A 14,798-nucleotide genomic window follows, 5' to 3' on the forward strand; every position below is an offset into this window, starting at 1 on the left:
TCTGGTAAAACACAAAGCCTCTCCAACCCTCTATACTGTTCTGCCTGCTATTCCAGAGCTCGGACTCCTTTATCAGGCTTTCCATATCAATACCCGATCCCTCCCGAGGTGAAATGACGACACAGGACACAGAAAATAAGGTTAAATGGGCATGAAAAGGCCACAACTTTATTGGTTACGGATGTTGAGTGGTATTGGCTTAGGCATTGGAACTAACTGACTATATCCGACTCCAGCACGTTGCGCTGGCAGTCCGAGAAGGGTTAACCACCGATGGGTGAGGGACCCTGCTGCTGCACATCAGCTAGGGACTCACCCAGTGATCACCGGACTGGGGCGTGCCTTTGGCCCTCACCCACCGTGGCTTCGGACAGGGACACGCCCCCCCCCAGACTCATTTGCTGAAGTACCCTTCAGAGCCTTGGGGGGAGGTGATGGCCGAACCTCCCCCCCCACCGTGATCCTAACTGAGATAATCCAATGCCTAACCGCCAAACCAAAGTTGTGACTAGTTGCTACGAGGTAGGCGAAAACCACCAGGCGGAAGCCAATTTGCCAAGTGGGAAAATTCCTACCAGGCCCCTTAATGGCGACCAACCGCGGTCCATAGCAAGGTCATAGAGAACTCTGCCTAACGGGACGCTACGGGGTGCTACCTAAAGGGTGGGAGGGTGGGAAATCGCGCTGAAGGGAGCAGGAAAGAAGTAGGCTGAGCCCTGGTCGTGCACTGGCTTAAATGCAGCCAGCCACGCCCGACAGCTGAGCCGGTTGGCCAGCAAGCCGGGCACCGCACCCAGGGCACAGCCAGTGGCGGCAGGGGATGCCACCATCCCCTGCGCATGTGCAGGGCTCGTGGTGAATGCAACTCCCCCTCCTTCCTAAGGGGCGGAAAGGGATTTCTTTTCTCCTAGCTTCCAGCCTCCATCCCTTCGAAGGTTGTAACAGAGTAAGTTTCTGTGCTTGGGCTTGTAGCATTTTACTTGGGCCTTACCGCATTTCCCATCCTGCTGCACTTGTCCTGTACTGCAGGCATCATGTCCTTCGGCAACAACTTTAGCTGCTCTCTGAGCCACTTCATACTCTGTCCCAGAAAACTGAATGTAAAATTGCTGCTTGTTAATAGATTTCCTCAAGGTTTTGATTGCCGACTGTAGCTTCTGCTCCATCCTTTTCCTCAAACAGTCGACATTACAGGTGTCTAAGTGGAGAAACGGTAAGGAAACCAAATCCAGATTTAGAACAGACACAGACACCCTAGTATGACTTGGGAGAAATAAATAGACACAGTAATTAAAGTATGTTAGATGTCTCTGCAGCAGCAATGGTTGGATTATCCTGATAAGGAAATACAGAAACATCATAATGTTAGACAAGGCTGAGTTTGTCCATCCTGTTATATTATGTGACAAGTTCTGTGGGGTGCTTGCTCCATGTGTGAATCAGGCTCAACTGTCAGATGATGAGATAAAATAATTTCTTATACCTTTTCCTGCAATGACGTCACAGGCCCTGCTAACTATGCTGACCTGAAATAAGAGGTGTGTGTGTGTGTGTGTCACAAGAGATGGGGCCTTTTCAACTCTGACACCTGGTTTGTGGAACTTCCTTCTTAAAGAGGCTAGCCTAGCATTGTCTTTTAGCCTCCTTTTGGTGCTGTTTAATTTTAAAAAATGCCCAGGATTTAAAGCTGGTGCTTTGCCCATTTATACTTATTTATTATTGGACTATTAATCACCCTGGGCAATTTGTTTCTGGGTTATTGCATTCATTTCTTTAATATCTTATGCTGAATGCTGCTCTGAGAGGCAAGATTTAAGAGTGGCTAATAGTTTAAATAAAGAAAGAATCTGTCACTGCAGCAGCAATCACAAAGGAACACAAGAGTGGCATTTTTATTTAGAGTATGTAAATCTTGCCACAAAAAAGCACCGTCTAGTCTAGTGTGACCAAGGAGCAAGGATGGAGCTATTATACATTTATTCCCAGGTTCACCAGGGGGCAAGGACTAGGTTTAGTCCTGCTCTCTCACCCATGTCCAACAGCAGACCCCTTTATTTCATATCAGTCAAAGGTTGCCATCCATGATTAAGGGAAAATGAAAAGGGGAATAATGTTGCAGCTTGGGGCAAATCTCCACCCTAGAACCAGGATAGTTCATCCCTTACTAGTAGGAGTTCCCGCAGAGGGTGCAAGATGTTTGTAAAAAAAAAAAAGCATGTCGCACAGTATGTTATAAATAATAGTCATAATCATAATCATAACATTGCATGTTTAGAGTGAATCTGCCACAGAAGTAATTCTTTTTTCTTGTTGCTAATGCACGAAGCAGGCAGACAATTTTTAAAAAGGCCAACATATGCTAAACGCAGATGGTCTTTCACAAACCTGAGACTTCTTCTGACTTCATCTCCATTTCAAACTCAGCTGTGATATGGGACACTTCCTTGGATGGCGATTTCCGGCCTCGCCGTTTCTTCTTAGAGGAATCGCACTTGAGGTTCACGAAAGTTACCTGGCAGTTGTCTGTACAAGGGAATTGACCTCCTTTGCATGACAGAAGCAACATGGAAAAGAAATCAAGGGGGCAAGGTAGCATGGCTGCAGTTGCATCAGTAACACCCGTGCAGCAGAATCAAAACCTCAGCTATCTGAAACTTCCACTTAGTCAGTTAATGCCCCAAAAGAAGCTTTATGCCTACTACTAAAATAGAACTCAGCCTGGCGACACAGCTTGCTCCTCCCTCAGCAGAGCCACTGTTCCTGAGCTCCTCTGCTACCAGCAGCCCAATGTCAAAAGAGGCGCTGGTAGCAGAGGGATTCAGGAGCGGTGTTGGTTTCACTCATGATATCTCGCCAGGTGAAGCTGCCATTGCAGTCTGCCCCAGCAATACTGGTCCTGGACAATGTCCTGGATGCCTCAGTGGCGTAGCTAGCCGCTTGGGTGCCCGGTACGGTAAGGTTACCAGACATCCTTGTTTCCCGGGGACAGTCCCCGGATTTACAAATCAGTCCCCATAGAAGAAGAAGAAGAGTTTGGATTTGATATCCCGCTTTATCACTACCCGAAGGAGTCTCAAAGCGGCTAACATTCTCCTTTCCCTTCCTCCCCCACAACAAACACTGTGAGGTGAGTGGGGCTGAGAGACTTCAGAGAAGTGTGACTAGCCCAAGGTCACCCAGCAGCTGCATGTGGAGGAGCGGAGACGCAAACCCGGTTCACCAGATTACAAGTCTACCACTCTTAACCACTACACCACACTGGCTCTTAGTTCCCATACTGGGAGTCGAACCCGGGCCGCCTGGGTGAAAACCAGGAATCCTAACCGCTAGAGAAAATCCATTGAAGTGGAAAAGTGTCCCCGGATTCATTGAAAAAAAATCTGGTAACTTTATGGTACGGTGTGCACATCCTGCAGCTGGGGGGCGGGGGGGGGGGAGCCGCCCATGGGGGCAGGGCGAGCTGCGTGGAGCCTCTCCGCCACCTTCCCCTCAGCTGTATGGAGGCTGAGGGAGAGGCGGTGGGCAGACAGAAGCCCCACGCTGCCATTTCAGGCAACGCCTAGCCTGCAGGCGCCCAAGCCACCACGTCACTCCCAGGAGAGACACGTGGCTCGGGCACGCTGCAGGCCCCGCGGTAAGTGCCGGTTCCCGCAGTGTGGCGCCCAGTGCCAGCTGTGTTTCGTTACGTTTGTCGACTGAACTAAAAAGTTTCGTGAGCCCAATTTTTTATTTTTAAAAACTCCTATTTTTGTCATTTTGTCACCCCCCTCAGTGATGACACCCAGGGGTGGTCCACACCCCCTTTCTCTGCACAGGCCTAATTACGCCCCCCTCCCCCAGCAATGGCATTTATTTAGAAAGGCCCTCCAACAAAACAAGCACTTGACATAGTAAATCATGGTAAATTACCAATCACATCCAAAAGGTGAAAAGCTGAGCTGCAAATGTAGCTCAAAAGTTACGGCCCATCCTCTTATTTATTTGCCAAATAGAGAAAAACCAGCAAGGAGTTTTCTGCTCACGTACCCCACATACCTAGAACAGCCTGCTGATTTCCAACATCTTTAATTTTTTCTTTGCTGCGAGGTCTTAAGTGACATTTCGCATCCTTGATTTTAAAACGAGCTTTCTGCTTGATGGGTGGTACTAATATGTCTAGAGAAATAAAATTAAGAGTTTTCAGTCGTGCTGTATTTTTAAGATTACCTGAAGGATTTTTATTTATTTTTTGCAGATTAAACGAGATATACCGGTCAGCTGTCTTGAATTACTTCACAGGTTTCATACCACAGATAATGGAGTTACTTTTCTGAATAATTCCTAGCTGGCGTACAATGAGATGTGAAAATGGAAGAGGGTCCTAAAAGAAGCCCAGCAGCTGAAAAATGCTCCAACTCTTCTGAAATATCAGAATAAATCACAATATGGAAGACTGCAAAGACACCTGGGGAGGAAGGAGTACTATGTATTTTGTGGTTTTAATATTGTAAACTGATGTTGTGAACTGCCCTGAGATCTGCGAATGAAGGATGGTAGACACCTAAATAAATAATAATACAATAATAATAATCTTGGCTGTGAGTCCTTGAAGACCAGTTTCCTGCCTTGAGGGCCTTTTACGTCCTTTTAAAATGTGGGTTTTTTTTGGGAGGGGGTTATTGGGTTGCTGTTTTTATTGTGATGATGTATTTTGTGGTTTTATATTTTGATTTTATTCTGTGAACTGCAATGAGACCTCCAGGTATAGGGCGGTATATTAATTCAATAAATAATAATAATAATAATTTTCCCACCTGGCTTTGGTGGGCTTTGACTCCAGCTACAAAATATCAGGCTGCTGAACAGGCTCTTGGGCTGGGGTGTTGCTTAGCGGAGTTCGTTGCCGTTATTAATGTTTCGTTATCTTTATTTTTGGATCCTATTATTTATGCGGGAACTGTGCAATTTGCTTGTGTACCTTTTGATGTTCTATTTATAGCTTATGACTACCGTTGTAATTATGTGAATCTTTCTGCGTTGTAAGCTGCCTTGAGCATTGTTTTCACTAATAAAATTGCGATGGTGAAGATGGTGATAAGGAGCCCTTTTCCTCTGTCTCAGATCACATGAGGAAACAAGGGTGAGGAGGGCTGGAGTCAAAGGTTGTGCTGGGAGCCAGAACGGGAATCCTGGAGGCTAAGCAACTTTTCAAGCCAGCGGTTCCCCCATCCTTTCGGTATAATTACACATAACGGAAGAAGATATAAATACAATCCTATCAGGATAATGGGTTCAGTTACAGGTAGGTAGCCGTGTTGGTCTGCCATAGTCAAAACAAAATAAAATAAAAAATTCCTTCCAGTAGCACCTTAGAGACCAACTAAGTTTGTTCTTGGTATGAGCTTTTGTGTGCATGCACACTTCTTCAGATACCTTCAGATTCTTCAGATCTGAAGTGTGCATGCACACGAAAGCTCATACCAAGAACAAACTTAGTTGGTCTCTAAGGTGCTACTGGAAGGAATTTTTAGGATAATGGGTGTTTGGGAGTTACATCTATCACCAGATTCTACGGAGTGATACTTACCTGCACAGCTAGGAAGAGTGCTGTTGCGTTTCTGAAGCGACTTGCCTTGCTGCCCTGGTACTCCACAGCTGACTGAATAACTATTCTCTGTGTCTGAGCAAAAGAAAAGAAGAACACACCACGAAATATACTGAGATGGTGGAAGGCCTTTCTTTCATTTATTCATCTGAGTTCAGACCAAACTTTTGTCCATTGCTGAGAACTTTTATTTATTTATTGATGGGCATGACCATTCAAATAAATTCAAATTTATTGATGGGCATGACCATTCAAATAGATGGGCATGACCACCCCCCGGGGCGGGACTTATCTGTTGTTTCCCCATGCAAATAAATACTAATCTAAAAAGACCTTCCTTCAGGATATTTTTAAAAACAATTTTTTGGACTTGGATAAAGCCAAATGATGTGCTCTTCAGTACCAACCTGGGAGAAAAAGTGTATTGGATGGACATGATAAGGAACAGCTTTCAATCCCTCCCAATTTGCTGCAGACCAACTGGGCCTTTGGAGCTGGCTTGGCATTTGGAAGGCATTTCACCATCTCTGAGGAAGAAGAAACAGGAAATCACTGGTTCAGATAACGTCTGCAGGATCCTCCAGTTAAGCTCATTCATTTTTCAGACTGGATTGGGAAGCAGGGGAAGGGATAAGCAGAGGGAGCTTGTAAGCCTGAGGCACACAGCTGTCAACTTTCCCCTTTTTTAAAGGGAAATTCCCTTATTCCGAATAGGATTCCTCGCAAGAAAAGGGAAAAGTTGACAGCTATGCTGAGGCCTTCGCTTGAAGGCCAGGATGATCTCCTCCTTCATGAAGCCACCTCATAAATACAAAAATTTATGTTGAAGCCAATCGACTCTGGATACAAAATGGTATAACACATTTCCATTTCAAATCTTAACACATGTGTGCATTATTTTAAAAGGTGATATGCATTTTTGAGAACCAACCAGAAGCTGTGTCACCTGTATCCTCAGACAATGGAATTAAATAGACAGAAACTGATACAGGATATTAAAACTACTTAAAATTGTGATTGTTTTCATTATCCTTTTCAATTCTGCAATTGGTTTCAAGTTTGACACAAACTCTGAAATGGCTACTAAACCAAGTCTTACCCAACCAAGTATTAAGGGCCCTAAAACATCTTTATGTGGCTTTTGTGGGCTAATATAAACATCGTTTGCATCTGCTCCACGAGCTCTCTAGCAATACTGCTGCTAAAATCAGAGTAGGACTCTCAGGCTCTTTTGACAAATACAATTCCAAATAAAACAAGGAGTTAAACAAAAATGCATTCTAATTCCCATGCTCTTCAACCTTTTTCTCACAGCTATAATTCTAAGGCTGAATCTCTACAACTGGACCTCCTAAGACTTCTGTTCTTTTATATACAGACAATATGGTTCTTGTTTTACACAGTTAGGTCTAAAAAGATAACTGTCTAGGCTTGGAGAATATTGTACAGATGGAGAACTAAAATTACCATATTCTTCCACGTATGAAACAACCCCTATTTTTTTAAATCCAAAATTAAGAAAACAAAACCCTGAAATAGAAGTGAAAATCTGGACAATCTGGGGGGGGGGCGGTGGTGGGAGGCGAGCCAGTCACCACTGGACTCTTCCACTCAATCCGCCACAGCCTGTCTTCACATGCAGGGGAAGTCCCTAACTCACTGAGGGTAAATTAACTATTTAAACAACAAGTAGTAGACTCCTCAGAAATATCTTTCTCAAATTATGTTATCAAAAATTACAGAATTGCAAGGACTGGGTTTCCTAATCAGGGTAACATTACATCTGTTGGCCTTGGAGTTTTCTGACATGCAATTTTATATATTTAATATATCAATATGCTGCTCATCAGTGAAAGAAGTGAAAAAAGAGGAAGGCGCCCTGTTTCAAAATGTTACCTACCAATACAATCCTTTTTATTCCAGTGCAGCTTCTTCCCCGATGGACATACGCATTCGTAACTTCCCATTGTATTAAGGCATCCATAGTCACAGCTCCCATTGCTGATACTGCATTCATCAATATCTGAAAGTACATTTAAATGAATTAGTGCTGCACTGTAAGCAAATACTATCGGGTGTGACTATTCCTTCATGTTGCCTGACCACCAGAACTGCTTTAGGTTATTTTCCTGATTCCATGTTCATCCTTTTTGTGGATTCCAGAGTTGGTGCAACAGTAATTGTGGGCCATGCCTATTTTTTTCTGTCTCCTTCCAATTCTTGCAAAATTCAAGACCTGACACCTGGACACTTCTCTGCTGAATGACCCACACTTTCCCTCAAAAATGGTGAGGACGCTTGTAGAACTGAATGAGGGTTCTATGGCTTTTCTGCCGACGGAATCAGAGACTGGTAAGGACTTAATGTGCGGCCGTGACATTGCATAAAGAAAATGAAGACTAGTCAAGCAACAGACCTTGCAGGAAAGGTCAAAACTCTGCTTGCAACAGCTTACACCTCAAGGAATCATAGTGTCATAGAACTGTACAGTTGGAAGGAGCCCCCAGGGTAATCTAGTCCAACCCCCTGCAATGCAGGAATCTCAGCTAAAGCATGCTTGAGAGATGGCCATCCATCCTATGCTTAAAAACCTCCAGTGCCCACCACCTCCTGAGGGGATCCGTCCTACTGTCAAACAGCTCTTACTGTCAGAAAGGTATTCTAAACCCTGGCTGCTAGTAGAAGACAGCTTTAATTAAAGGTTTAAACTGTAGTTTAATATTGTCCAAAGAGCTGTCAGGGCAGGTGTTGGAAGCAGGGCAACAATAACACTGTTGGATTGGACTGGATGGCCCTTGCGGTCTCTTCCAACTCTATGATTCTATGAACACACAAGGTGTCAGTGAAGTTAACTCTCTGTTCAAAGAAACAAAACAGCTCAGGACTAGAGAGCACAGCAACTCTTCCCAGTAGGTCCTGCCCCAATGAGCCTCCTTCCAAAGCAACCTGAGGACTCAGCTATGTTAGTAGCTGGAAACGATGCCTTATGAGGAACGGCTTAGGGAGCTGGGTATGTTTAGCCTGGAGAAGAGAAGGTTAAGGGGTGATATGATAGCCGTGTTCAAATATATAAAAGGATGTCACATAGAGGAGGGCGAAAGGTTGTTTTCTGCTGCTCCAGAGAAGCGGACACGGGGCAATGGATTCAAACTACAAGAAAGAAGATTCCACCTAAACATTAGGAAGAACTTCCTGACAGTAAGAGCCGTTCGGCAGTGGAATTTGCTGCCAAGGAGTGTGGTGGAGTCTCCTTCTTTGGAGGTCTTTAAGCAGAGGCTTGACAGCCATCTGTCAGGAATGCTTGGATGGTGTTTCCTGCTTGGCAGGGGGTTGGACTGGATGGCCCTTGGGGTCTCTTCCAACTCTAGGATTCTATGATTCTAGTAAAGAAAAAGCGTTTTACAGTGGTACCTCAGGTTACGTTACCTTTGGGTAACATAACTTTTGGGTTGCAAACGCGGCAAACCCGGAAGTGTATACTTCTGGGTTTCGCTGCGTGCGCATGTGCAAAAAGCGCTCTGAGAGCTTCGCGCATCTGCAGAAGCACTCGATTGCGCCACACGTGTGCACAGAAGCAGCGCCTCTTGTTGCGGACTTTTTCGGGTTGTGCACGGACCCCAGAACGAATTAAGTTCGTATCCGGAGGGTCCACTGCGTATGTGTAATAACACCGTGACACCAGATGGCGCTGTGGAGTTCCATCTTTCGCCGACGTGATTTCCCACTATGAGGCTTACAACACGTTTTCCTGAAATGCTTTTTTTATGTGACTAGATCCGGCCTGAGTCTCTGACACCTCGTCTATCTCTGCTCTGCCCGCTTCATACCTCAGACCAGGAAAGAAGGGAGATGGTCACAGCAGGACAAGGAGATTCCCTGGATTATTCAGCAGCCTGCTTCATCTCTGCCCATTGGCCCCACTCCTCTCCGGCCTCTGATTCTGCACTACTCTCTGCCACAGACTCTTCCTGCCCACTAAACCCTGTTGCCTCTTCTGCTTCTGACACCTCCTCCTCCCAGTCTGCTCCCTCTGACCACTCATCATCGTCCCACCACCAGTCCCTGGGTTCCCCAGCTGATGCCTGCCACCACTCCTCTGCGTCCCGCCAGCCCATGACAGCTGCATGATGCAGAGCTCAGTTTTGTATGACTTGAATTTGCTCTTTGCCTCTTCACCCTGGCCTACTTAAAGCAGTGCTAATGGGAAAGAGGACAGAAGCCCAGCCCGCTGTTGGCCTACTCTCTAAGTCAACAACAGACTAGGAGCTAAGTCCCTATAATTAAGGGCCATCAAGACAAGAATTACACCATGCCCACAGATATGAATCTCTAGTTCCAGAACTTATATTCTGCTTTGTATCAAAGCTGGGCACCAGAGATGATGGGTTCTCTACCTAGTTTTGGCCTGCTCTCTTTAGATGAGGCAGATTACCTTGCTGAGACACTGAAGGTGGAAGAAATGAGAAGCATTGATAAGCGGATAAAGAATGGGCAGGTGCCAGGTCCAGATGGTTTCCCGGTCATAAAATCCCAGAATTGTAGAGTTGGAAGGGACCCCCAAGGGTAATCTAGTCCAACTCCCTGCAATTTAGGAATCTCAACTAAAGCATCCATAGCAGACGGCCATCCAACTTGCAGGAGAAAGCTCTTGCAGCCAATCAGAAGCCGTGGAAGCCCCATCGGATGTTCGGGTTCCAAAAGAACGTTCGCAAACCGGGACGATGACTTTGCAGCGTTTGGGAGGCAAAACATCTGAGTTCCAGGGTGTTTGAGGTACGACTGTACTGCAATGCAGGGAGTTGGACTAGATGATCATCAGGATCCCTTCCAACTTTATGATTCTATAATCCCTCTTAACTCTGCAATTCTAAAGCCTTATGGAGAGAGGTCACTAAGCAAAGAATGAAAAATGAATCAAACTCTCCAAACCTCCGCAGTGTGTCATTCCATACAATGTGTAGCCTTTATGACACAGGCATTCAAAACTCCCAGGGTAGTTGATACAGGTATGGTCGCAGGTCCTTTCGAAGGAGCATTCATCTATATCTTGATTTGGAACAGAAGCGGGAAATGATGTGAGAAATTGTGCATTTAACATTTAAGTTCAAAATAATCAACGTACGTCAATAACCTATCCATAAAGGTAAAGGTAAAGGGACCCCTGACCATTAGGTCCAGTAGTGTCTGACTCTGGGGTTGTGGCACTCATCTCGCTTTACTGGCCGAGGGAGCCGGCGTACAGCTTCCGGGTCATGCGGCCAACATGACTAAGCTGCTTCTGGTGAACCAGAGCAGCACACGGAAACGCTGTTTACCTTCCCACCAGAGTGGTACCTACTAGTATTTATCTACTTGCATTTTGACGTGCTTTCAAACTGCTAGGTTGGCAGGAACAGGGACCAAACAACAGGAGCTCACTCCGTCGCGGTGATTCAAACCACCAACCTTCTGATTGGCAAGCCCTAGGCTCTGTGGTTTAACTAGAATAATCCTAACACTTCAAGATTTGTTGTGGCAGCAGCCCACAGTCACCCAGGAATCCAGCTGCAGCCGCCCTCCTGTGTGCAACAACCATTCTGCTAGCTGGACCCTCCTTCTTGGCTTCTGGCGAACCAGAGCAGTGCACGGAAATGCCGTTTACCTTCCCGCCGAAGCGGTACCTATTTATCTACTTGCACTTTGACGTGCTTTCGAATTGCTAGGTGGGCAGGAGCTGGGACCGAGCAACAGGAGCTCACCCCGTCACAGGGATTTGAACCGCTGACCTTCTGATAGGCAAGCCCTAGGCTCTGGGGTTTAACCCACAGCGCCACCCGCTATCCATAAGGATATCTTATCCATGCCACAAGGATCAATAAAAGTCGAGGACAGGACATGCAGCACAGTTTTTTTGCTGCCTGTCTCCCACATGCCAACCAATAGTGCATGCTTTGCCTTTGGATTCCCAGGTATGGTTTCCAGGTGAGAAAAAGCTCACATGAAACAGTCCTTAGTTAATTAGAAAGTGGAAACAGTGTTTTCCTGCTGCAATGCCCATTTTGCCCACAGGGTGTCACCACTGAATTTCAGTGTGTCAGGAGTGAAATGTATTTCGGGCAGCAGTTTGCATTTGTGGGTTTCAGAAGGAAAACCAACTGAATTTCTCTCTGCTTTGCAATAGTCCTCACCAAGGCAATAGCATGGCCCATATGCATTCAGGGCGCTGATATTATAAATTGCGCTGTTCAGTGGGTTCCACCCACATTCTGAATTTCTGTTTTACTCAATTTTATATGCTTTTGTGTGCACATGCTTTTGTGTATTTTATTGGTTTTAGTCTTCGTTTGAATGATATGTGGTTTTTCAAATTGTACACTGCTTAGAGATTTATGCTAATAAAAATAAATAAATAAATCCCAAACACTTTTGAGAATTAATATGCCCTTTATAAGCTAGGATTTTTCTGACAGACATTCCACACCTACAAAAATATCAATAGCATCATTGCTATATTTATTACGTGAGCAAAATGATAACATTAACTTGCATGTCACACACTCTAAAATGAAAATTTTAATTAGTGTATATACCTTTAAAGAAAATTGGTCATTATTGTTTATTCCACTTCTTAGTCACTCTTCTTCTTCTTTACAAAAAGGCCTCAGTGTGACTTGCAAAAAAAAGGAGCTGTAAGAATTTACATGAATGACTGTGGAATCATGCTACATAATGATGACTCTGATGCACAGAAGTCTCAGGGATTTTAAAAATTAGATTATAGGATGTATATAATGTCTGCATAGGAGGTTTTAGAGTTGACACTGTGCAGTGTCATGCAGGCACAAGCTTTAACCATCACGGAGAACATCTTTTGCAAGCACAAAACACCTGTTGGATTCAGCTATTATGCTATGCCAAGAAGGAGGGTCCGGCTAGCAGAATGGTTGTTGCACACAGGAGGGCGGCTGCAGCTGGATTCCTGGGTGACTGGGGGCTGCTGCCACAACAAGTCTTGAAGTGTTAGGATTATTCTAGTTAAACCACAGAGCCTGGGGCTTGCCAATCAGAAAGTCGGCGGTTTGAATCCCTGCGACGGAGTGAGCTCCCGTTGTTCGGTCCCTGCTCCTGCCCACCTAGCAGTTTGAAAGCACGTCAAAGTGCAAGTAGATAAATAGGTACTGCTCCGGCGGAAGGTAAACAGCGTTTCCGTGCTCTGGTTCGCCAGAAGCGGCTTAGTCATGTTGGCCACATGACCCGGAAGCTGTACACTGGCTCCCTTGGCCAGTAAAACAAGATGAGCACCGCAACCCCAGAGTTGTCCGCTACTGGACCTAATGGTCAGGGGTCCCTTTACTTTTACCTACGGTAGTTCTGTCCAAACTCTTGTTGTTTAGACTTCCCAGAGCATGTTAGGATGATGGGACTTCTCAGAGAGCAGCACAAATTCAGTAGTTCCTGAATAATATAATTGTCCAGCTGGATCTATACATCCACAATATATGTATCTAAAGATCACCGAGTTTTAGAGAATGGAAATCCTTTCTAAAGTAACTGGTCTACTTAGTAGCTCTGAACTCTTTGGTCCTGGCATACGAGTGTGAAGGAAATGAGAGAGGCAAGGAAAAGGATCCATAAAATGTACTTCTGTGCTCCAGTGATGTGTCTCTTTGTAAGCCATTATGTTTCTAGTACCTGGATACATCCACGTATATGTACTTGTCTAATAAATTTGTCTAATACTAGTTTACACCCATTGATATGCACTTACAATTATTAAGACAACGAGGGCATCAAAAGAAGCATGTAAGCACAAAGAGGCATTCTATTATCTTTACACGAAAATGATTTGGCTTCTATTATGTCTCCTGGGGCGCCTCCTTTTCATGGTGCATTCATGATCACACAACTGCATTTCCAGTCGGTGAATATCCTGTAATGTCCTGCTAAAATCCCATAATTATTAATAGTACATAATAAGTTCTGGGGGTTTTCCTGTCCTGCTTTTATTGTGCAATAGCCCCTCCAGGGAGCACAACAACGGAAGAATCGCAGGGCAACCGATAAAGCTGATGAAAGCTACCACTAGTGCACAAATACTGCACCAAAAACATCTTGCAGAATACACTCGCGACAGAGCAGCAGCCTGGAGGGCCCCAGGTACGGCTATGCAGAAAATGCAGGACACCAGGTAATCTCCCCTCTACAGAATCACCAGTCCGTTGTGAAATTCAGCACTGGCCGTAGAAAAGAGAAAACTATTTCAGCCACTTGTTCTGCAGAAAAGGAAGCTGCTTGTGTGGGAAGGGGAGGACACTGGACTCTCTCTTCCAGCCCTCCTCAGATACACGCTCTCGGTCAACTGCTGATTTCAAGCAGCTCTTTGATTTAGTCGGGAATTTGATTGTCAGTTTATAACTCTCTCCTCGTTTACCCTGCTTAAGTTCTGCAAACAACAGGGCTCAAGATATCATGCTCCTGGTATGCGAGGAAGGCTGGAGTATGAGACTTCGCCAAAGTTACTAGAATGGATGAACATTTATTTGTACAACCTGCTAATCCTGGGCAAAAAGAATTTGAACAAACGTGTTGTATGGCGCAAGAGGTGGACAGTCTATGGTGGTAAATGACAAGTGTGGCTTTAAGACATCATTTGTGGCCTCTGTCCAGGATCTTTGACTAAGTGATCCTGTTAGATCTTACTGGAACCTTTGTCTCCAGTTTGGCAAGCAGCAACCACGCACCACCAGGGGCATGGCTGGATACCCTAAAGGTAAAGGAACCCCTGACCGTTAGGTCCAGTCATGGACGACTCTGGGGTTGCGGCGCTCATCTCGCTCTATAGGCCGAGGGAGCTGGCATTTGTCCGCAGACAGTTTTTCCGGGTCATGTGGCCAGCATGACTAAGCCGCTTCTGGTGAACCAGAGCAGCGCACGGAAACGCCGTTTACCTTCCCACCGGAGCAGTACCTATTTATCTACTTGCACTTTGACGTGCTTTCGAACTGCTAGGTGGGCAGGAGCTGGGACCGAGCAACGGGAGCTCACCCCATGGCAGGGATTCAAACCGCCAACCTTCTGATCGGCAAGCCCTAGGCTCAGTGGTTTTTAGACCACAGCGCCACCCGTGTCCCTGCTGGAGACTCTAACTGTTATTAAATGCTATTATCCAGCCTATGACAAAAGCACACCTAGGAGAGGTATTACTTCTGACGGGGTGTGTGCAGGTTCTGAAAGG

The 14,798-nt window shown here is 45.4% G+C and overlaps 1 protein-coding gene across 2 annotated transcripts in view; it reads right to left on the reverse strand.

The window, feature by feature from the left end:
* SCUBE1 (signal peptide, CUB domain and EGF like domain containing 1) overlaps positions 1-14,798 on the reverse strand; it is a 180,358-nt gene that overhangs the window by 10,925 nt on the left and 154,635 nt on the right. For both annotated transcript variants that reach the window (XM_033148316.1, XM_033148315.1), the window contains 7 exons: positions 10,514-10,630; positions 7,485-7,607; positions 5,992-6,111; positions 5,567-5,659; positions 4,036-4,155; positions 2,386-2,544; positions 992-1,198 (listed from right to left, as the gene is read on the reverse strand). In XM_033148316.1, the coding sequence (XP_033004207.1) occupies positions 992-1,198; positions 2,386-2,544; positions 4,036-4,155; positions 5,567-5,659; positions 5,992-6,111; positions 7,485-7,607; positions 10,514-10,630 (939 nt within the window). The remainder of the gene's footprint in view (positions 1-991; positions 1,199-2,385; positions 2,545-4,035; positions 4,156-5,566; positions 5,660-5,991; positions 6,112-7,484; positions 7,608-10,513; positions 10,631-14,798) is intronic.

Source organism: Lacerta agilis, chromosome 5 (genome assembly GCF_009819535.1).
Source record: "Lacerta agilis isolate rLacAgi1 chromosome 5, rLacAgi1.pri, whole genome shotgun sequence".
NCBI lineage: Eukaryota > Metazoa > Chordata > Lepidosauria > Squamata > Lacertidae > Lacerta > Lacerta agilis.